Here is a 9070-nt window from a genome sequence, read left to right as displayed (position 1 = left end):
CATCAAAATGTTCTTTCTATCTCCCAACAACAATTCTGGTCCATCCTTGCTCCGAAGCGTCGCAACCTTTGATGAAACTGGTGCATAAACAGTTTCCAAGGGAGAATAAACAAGTTTGTAATCGTTAGCATTTGAAGCTTCTTGGATTTCATCGCATCTATCAATCCACCAATTTTCCTGCATCATCCGTAGCTTCCTCTGCACTGTTGCTTCCACTGCCTGCAAATATGTAGCCACTGTCCTGTTCACTGACATGTCAACATTTTGCAACATGTTAAATACCTTTCGTTTTTCCTCTAAGATAAGACTAACTGCTACCTCATTATCGTCAAACCAATCTTGTTTTTTTTACAACAAAGCCATGAATGTTGCTACAAACCTCGTATACTCTTTCTTTGAATGGCTTCAAACTTCCATCACAGGACAAATTATTTATCTCACTCACAAACTCACTGCGTACTGATGGAATATTAAGTTTATTGACATCAATCCGTTTAGGTAAGTTGACATTATTTGCTCTAACCTTAGGCTTCACAACAAAAATCACCTTGGCACGCAACAGCCGATACTCAGTCCAGCACTCTGTACCACGGATCACTCGTACCATAGCAAAGTCCTTAGCATCTCGTTTCCTGGTGAGGATGTAATCTATAAGATGCCATTTCTTAGAATCCGGGTGCATTCATGTCGTTTTATAATTATTCTTTAGATGAAACATTGTATTCATTACTTACATTATTTACATTTGACGGATATTTGTCGTCATCTTGTTTGTTGTTAACACAACGTTTCGATTGATATACCCTCCAGCCTTCATCAGGTGTCTTGGGGAAATTTCGAACCTGGGTACTCATTCCCAAGGTATTTTTCAATGTTATACTTTAGGAATGAGAAACCAGGTTCGAAATTTCCCCAAGACACCTGTTGAAGACTGAAGGGTATATCAATCGAAACGTTGTGTTAACAACAAACAAGATGAGGACAAATATCCGTCAAATGTAAATAATGTAAATTCTTCATCTCTTAAATATAGAACTGCATTGTATTCATGACACACAAATCCAGCTCTACATACATTTGTGACAGTAGTAAGCTATTACTGTTGGAACTCCCAACCCCATGCTTTCCTAATACACCCCAAGTCTCCCAATCTGCACCAACGTGAACATTGAAATCACCTAAAATGACAACTTTGTCATCATGGTGTATACTTCGTATAATCTTTGTAAGTGATAGATAGAATGCAATTTTATCATCTTCTGATGAATTCATAGTTGGAGAATATGCACTTATGAGCGTTGCATAGCGACCTATTCTTAATGGAAGTCTTAAAGACATCAAACGATCACAATGACCACATGTTAGTTCCTCAAATTTTGAAACCAGATTAATTTTGATACCGTATCCCACTCCTGATTCTTTCTTATAAATCTCCTCTCTACCGCTCCAAAATAAATGATACTCAGGAGATTTCCCTACGACATTGTCCTTTCCATGAATTCGTGTTTCGGCTAACGCTACAACATCCATATCATATCGTTGTAACTCTTTTGCAACAAGCGCAGATCTTCTCTCCAGACAAGATTTCAGACAATCATTGTCTAATAACGTCCGAGCATTCCAACATCCTATATTCATAGGCTTGCATCTAACCCTAAATTTGCTCACAGCTGAGGGATGACGACCGGGTCCAGGCTGTGGTGCCCTGTGACACCTGCCGGGCAGACCACAGAACAAAATGTTTCAGAGCCATTTTTGCCAGAAATATTAGCTAAGTCTCTCCCAAATCATGTCCGAATGTTTTAAGAAAGGAAGGCCATATTTAATATTGTATTACTAAATAAAGTTATACCTGAAAACGGTAAAATGTGAGCTTTGATTTTAGCTTTAATCGATAATATCTGACCTTATGTAATATCATTAACATGGTTATTGTTAGGTTTTATCTATCTACTCACAGTAATTCAGTTAGTCTATTATATATATATATATATATGTATATATATATATATATATATATATATATATATATATATATATATATATATATATATATATATATATATATATATATATATATATATATATATATTTATATATATCTATATACTCACAGCAATCAATCTATTAAATATACAGTCACAGCAATTCAATCTGTCTATTAAACATGCACCTTAACGTTCTACAGCTAGTATTTATATAACTCGGTTATACGGCTTTTATTAGTTTAATCATAAGCAGTGTAGAAAAGAAATGAATGTCGAGTTAGCGTATTGTCTGTAAGTGTAAACTAATGAAAGCGCTACAAGTGAATATTCATTCCTTAAGGATAACAATGCAGCAAAACACTGATTAACAATATAATGGCATTGTTTAAATAATCCTAAACTCGAGTTTAACAAGTAGCAAAGATAGTCAAGTATATGAACACAAAACTCTGGGAAAAATAACAAACATAATTGTTTTTCCACGGGCACTAAAAATCGTATAAGGGTGATATATCTTGAACATATTTTCATTCACTCTCTCCGATTGTCGTCCACGATCACATTCATTTTTCCTTTAATATTTTTTTATCTGCTTCGAAGCAAGTATAGTTTCTATTATTTTCACTCGATACTTCAGTTACATTTTCAGATGTAAGAAGCATAAATTTGACCGAATTTAGTCAGTCACGACAGAATGAAAGGAATGTTGAAAGCCTCAATTGTATTTGCCTATACTCTACATGGATTAATGCAACATTCCATTTGTATATAGTTATTGGCTTTATTTCCATACTCAGGTCATGCAGAGCGCTACTTTGTCATCAGTCCAACATGATTGAGCACACGTCAGTTCCAATCAATGGCAGAAAACAGTACTTTGATAGCTGTTCTTAATTTCTTTTCTGTCCGTCTACTGCTGGGCTCATTAGCTCACATACTTTCTCTCTCTCTCTCTCTCTCTCTCTCTCTCTCTCTCTCTCTCTCTCTCTCCTCCTCCTCACGTCCTCACCCATGTGCATGCACGAATGCCTTCACAAACAAGCTAACAAAAACAAGCATAAATATGTGCTTCAATATATCTGTATGTGAGCGCGTCTGTGTGTATATGTGTGCATATATGTCTATCAATCTTTGTATATATATATGTGTGTGTGTGTGTGTGTGTGTGCGTGTGTGTGTGCGTGTGTGTGTGTGTGTGCGTGTGTGTGTGCGTGTGTGTGTGTGTGTTTTGATTAATACACTATAGAATGTTTTGTGCTTATGAAGTATAAAGCAAGGTATTTATACAGTTTATTCTCGCTGAATAAACTGGCTGCACCACAGAATATTTCTAGCTGCCCGTTAGCAGAAGAGACTGTTGTTGATCTGGTTAATTTCAAGAGTTCTGAGACTTTTACAAAGAAAGAATAGATGTACATCTCAACACCCACATATATGATTAAATACAAATGATTTTGCATGATACTTAAATTTCTTGCAGCAATTTATTCTAAACGATTAAAGATTCTATTCAACAGAATGTTTTTCTGGAGTTTCGCATATACGCATATGAAATATACAAAAGATATCAAATTGAAAACAATTGGGAACAAAGTGTTATGATGTTTGTTTCTGTAGAGAAGTTAATTACGCATGGTATAATAGCCTAAAATATTGAAATATATCAAGATATGTATGTCTGTATGTATGCATGCATGTATATATGTATGTATGCAGCTATACAGAAAGTATGTAATGAACGTATGTATATGTATATACATATACATACACATACACACATGCAATATACGATATATATATATATATATATATATATATATATATATATATATATATATATATATATATATATATATATATATATATATATATATATATATATATACGTATATATATATATATATATATATATATATATATACGTATATATATATATATATATATATATATATATACATATATGATATGTATGCATATATATCTACACACATACATAGACACACACTCATACACACCCATATATATATATATATATATATATATATATATATATATATATATATATATATATATATATATATATATATATATATATACATACATATATATATATGTGTGTGTATGTGTGTTTGTGTGTGTATGTGTGTGTATAAAGCATGAATGCATCACTTTTTTATTTCCTAAATGAAGAAACCTCATATCTGTTGCATAGCCCAAATGATACTTGGACTGTGAGGGGGAGATTGTCTCTATTTTCGTTTGAACAATACACACACACACACACACACACACACACACACACACACACACATATATATATATATATATATATATGTATATCACAATTACGTTGAAGATACACTGCTCACAGAATAAGGATCAAACTGATACAAACAAGCACACGTGTGTATGTGAGTGTTCATATCTGTTTTAGTATATAAGGCTTTGTCATCTGCACGTGTTTGTGAAGGTGTACAATGCGATGTGTACATATGCTTGTTTGTTAAAATATAATGCACAATGAATCTCTATTCTGTAGCTAATTACAATTCTAATAATTCATGTGTTTTCTCATATTGATATATATTGGTATGTTGTTTCTGATATAAAAAAAAATAGCTGCGCAAAAAAAGATTTTCTTAATATATTATGAAAGTATAAAAATGTTATTTAGAATACATATAATCCTATTAATTTAATATTATAAAGTATTTTTAAGATGATAGCAGATGCCGAAAGAATACAAAAATGAGTGGTTATATTATAACTACATTTAACTTATCTCTAATTATTTTTTGGAATGCTCTATTACGCATTTGTAATACCATATATCAGTAATCTTAGCACATATGATGTCATATATACGTGATTATGTGTATACATTCATACATATATGTGTATGCATATGTATAGACACATGTATATCCGAATGTATATAATTGTGTTTGATTGTGTGTGCAGCTGAAGCCATATGCAGTTACTTAACTTTTAAGGTATAACAAATATATCATGCTAACATCTAAACGTGCCTGCTAATGCGAAATTTAAGTAACGCTATACAGCTACAACCGAATTAATACAATTATAATGATAGTTATAATATTCATAACGTATTGATGTTGCTTTGTTTGTTATTTACAAGCACAAACACATAAACAGACGTACACGCATAAATGTGTGTACGTATATGTGTATGCGTAAGACAATTCTGTAACGTCAATTTATCACAGTGAGTATGCAACTTTGCTTTCCTCTTTTCAGGTACAGCTTTCTAACAATTCATTTCTGAAGTGAAAGTCACAACTTTCCTCCCGATTTTGTTCCAGCCTTGTTCTAGAGCATTCCTCCAGCTACCGAATCTGCCTCTCTACAACGATATGTTTTCCGGATAATGTCCTGAAATTCCATTGATTCTCTGCCGTTAAAGCTTGGCTTTATCACTATTTAGTAAACCTCATTTATGTTGTAAAATACATTGACTTATAATGCCTCCCACCTTCAAATTTGTCAACAATAGCATGTACTACTATGGCCTTTCTATGTCAAAGTTCGAACGGGAAACTCTTCAATACCTATAATTTTCGCAGTAGGTGCTCTAACGCTAAACAATCAAAATTTATGAAAGGACGCATTCTTAACGATAAAAACGGTTGATTAACCCATTACCTCCCATAATTCTATTAACTGGAATTTTTTTTATGAAACTTTGATTTCTAGCATAAAACAGCCGTAGAAACACACTGGAATGATCAAAATAACATTTCAAAATAACATTTCAAAATAACATTTCAAAATAACATTTCAAAATACCATTTTAAATAGAAATAAGCGAGATATTGGGTAAAAAATTAGCAAACCTCATTTGAATATCAGAGAAATATACCTAGTAGATATAGCAAAAACGTTAGATATGTGTAAATATTGACAGATAATTACGAAATTTGTAATTTTAAAGTGATCTCATATGAGATCACTGGTTGGTAATGGGTTAAGATCTGATTCGGAGATGGCCACTTATCAATTCTAGCGAAAAAAACCCTCTGCTCATGAAAGGGGAGACTAAGCTTTCATTAAATGTTCGAAGTTAAGAAACAGTGCCCCACGTATAATAAAAATATTTTCACATTTTAATATAGAGCCAGTAGTTTTTGAGGATAGGTGGAAGTCGGTAAGATCGATCCCGGTATGTGACTGGCACTATATTTTAGATATGTTGAAAAGATTAAAGGTGAACTCAGCCTCGGTGGCATTTGAACTCATAGCATAAGGTCAGAAAGAATACTTCTAAGCATTTTGTCTGGATTGCTAAAGATTCAGCCACAATAATAATAATAATTCTTTCTACTTATCGACTCCTATGGGATGAAATTTGACATTAGAATGTAAGGACAGACGAAATGCCGTTAAGAATTTTCTCCGGAGTAGTAAAAATAAAACTACTGAACAATAATAATAATAATAATAATAATAATAATAATAATAATAATAATAATAATAATAATAATAATAATAATCCCTTTTACAAAAGGCACAAAGCCTGAAATTTTGGGGTCCATTATGTCGACTCCAGTGTTACACTAGTACTTAATTTATCGACCCCGATTCAAAAATGATCGATCTCGGCGGAATTTGAACTCAGGACGTAGCTGCAGACGAAAGAAAGCTAAACATTTCTCCGCCACCTTTTCAATAGTAATAACAACAACAACAACAACAATAATAATAATATTAATAATAATAATTTCAAATTTTTGCGACAAGGTCAGCTTGGTGGGAGGGTGGGTAAAAGTCGATTGCATCGACCCTTGTATTTAACTGGTACTTATTTTATTGAACCTGAAAGAATGAAAGGTAAACTCGACTTCGGCGGAATTTGAACTCAGAACGTAGTGGCGAGCGAAATACCGCTAAACATTTCTTCCAGCTTGCTTACGATTCTGACAGATCCGCCGCCTTTTCAATAGTAATATTAATAATAATAACAATAACAAGAACAGCAATAATAATAATAGCATGTATTAGGAATATCCGTTTCTTGAAACTTATATCTATAAGGTTTTACAAAATTTATTTTGAAAGTACAAAAGTGTATAAAATACATTCCTTATAATTAACAAAAACAAACATAATTGTTTGCATACAAATTATTGAATCTTTATTCCTTAATTATACTAATTATTGAAATTAACTGGTCTATATTTCTTTGAACGCTTGGGTAGCGGAAAAAATTAATTCAGTTTTAAGGTTTATTTTCATTCCTTTCACTGCTGAGCTAAAATCAAGTCATGTTGATTCTGCTTGTTTGAGGTATTACTTAATTGATTTCATCGAATCTGCTTCTCCTTTAGAAATGTGTGGCTTTGTGCCAATTTTAGAAATTATTTTAGATTACCTCTTACTGGATTTATCTAAAGCAAAATATTATCATTCTATTATGCATGATCGATTTATTTAATGCTATGATTAAATTTAATAAGCTTTCCAAACTGACAGAAGTTTAACACTTTAACTTTTACATAAATTACAATTATCCAAATAGATACATCATAATAACATTAAATACAATATGTATAATGCAAATGTGAATATTTGACCAATTATATTAGCAAAAGTGGTTACTTGAACTGAGGTTAAACTAGCTCTCTATTGCTTGCAATTATAGACATTTATAACCCAACTATGAAGTTATAATCAGCAGTCGTTTAACCAATGTCATCTATGGTGAAACAGAACTATGATCTGAACAATTCAAATTGTTGTCATATCTTCTCTTTTGACTTATCCAGTGTCCTTTTATTTTGAAAGACGGTAAAAATGCTATGGAAGAGTATTTCGACGGTAAATCGGTGATGCTTCATTGGATCGATGACAGCAAAGAAAAAGTATGGTGTTCATACATTGAATATATTTAAACATACTGTGTTAAGTAAGAAACCAATATTGACGATGACTGAGATTAGTGTCTGATGGTATGAAAGAGGAAGAATCTATGCCGAGATTTTTACTGACCCAAATGGCTGCAAAAGATTGGAAGCCACTAAATGTCTACACTTGTTAGACATATGTATTAAACTAGGCGACATATTGAATCTACTTTCGTTAAAACCAGATCCTTTGTATTCTTGAAAATAACCATATGTAAAATATATTCCTAAATCCTTCTTCCATTTACAAGAAAAGTTTGGTGCAACATTTATTACAAATGAATTACCATTTTAATATTGTAAAGGAAAATCGTTAGTTTCGAGTATAAAAGGTAACCCCGTTGCAATCGCACTGGTTCAGTGTGTGTATAAAAGAAGTGAATTAATTCTACCACATTGACTTTCATTTTTCATTTGAAAGCAACGATTTATCTTTGCGTTACACTAGTTGTGTTCAGAAATTTTAATTAAGATAATTGCTGTCCTGCAACGGTATAACTGTATTCAAAAAATGTATTTGAAATTTGACTTGCTAATATCAAGGAAAATAATCAATATGCCATTGTTGAATTAACAAGTTATGGTTTTAAAATTGGCAATAAAATTATTTTAAACAGTATAACATAAAAATCTATTAAAAATTTGGATACGATAACAAGGTTAAACTAAAGCCAAACATAACAAAGAATTTAAAAATCATGTGACAAAAATTCATAATGAAATAAACAATTAATTAAGCATATATTATGCTAATGTCCCATTACAATGTATGTAATATTAAGTTTGGGTTTTGGGTGATGGAAAAGAAAAGAGAATACGAAAATGACAAAATTTAGGGACGCTTTTCCAAAATCTAGAATATACTAATTATATACAGTATACACTTTTAATTACTTTACTACTGTATGTTTAAGATTGCCGACAACTTTTGAATGGTGAGCTGAGCTGGATGGTTATAGGAGGTCAGCACATAACTCCAAAGTGTGGTTCAAGGACTGCCTCAGAATTGCTCTTCCACAGACAGTGATTTCAGTTGTTGATTGAGAGAGAGAGAGAGAGGCACAAGACTGTAATGGATGAAGGAAAAAAGTGCTCAGCGGTTGTTCGAAGTTTGAAAAAGTGAGCATGAAGCACTAATAGATCAGGAGAAGCTGAGAA

At 32.1% G+C, this 9070-nt stretch overlaps 1 protein-coding gene across 1 annotated transcript; it reads right to left on the bottom strand.

The window, feature by feature from the left end:
- Positions 1–1023: 1023 nt before the first annotated feature.
- On the bottom strand, positions 1024–1638 carry LOC149137581 (protein CFDP2-like). Its single transcript, XM_089362671.1, has one exon. It carries the CDS (start codon positions 1636–1638, stop codon positions 1024–1026), a length of 615 nt encoding a protein of 204 aa, XP_089218797.1.
- Positions 1639–9070: the final 7432 nt, after the last annotated feature.

This window comes from Octopus bimaculoides, chromosome 1 (genome assembly GCF_046866305.1).
Source record: "Octopus bimaculoides isolate indiv1 chromosome 1, ASM4686630v1, whole genome shotgun sequence".
NCBI lineage: Eukaryota > Metazoa > Mollusca > Cephalopoda > Octopoda > Octopodidae > Octopus > Octopus bimaculoides.
The sequence above is the reverse complement of the archived record's forward strand: the minus strand, read 5'-3'. Positions and strand labels throughout refer to the sequence as shown.

Excerpts from the sequence above, each read along its gene's own strand:
- LOC149137581 (XM_089362671.1), bottom strand. The coding sequence starts at position 1,638 with ATGAATATAGGATGTTGGAATGCTCGGACGTTATTAGACAATGATTGT.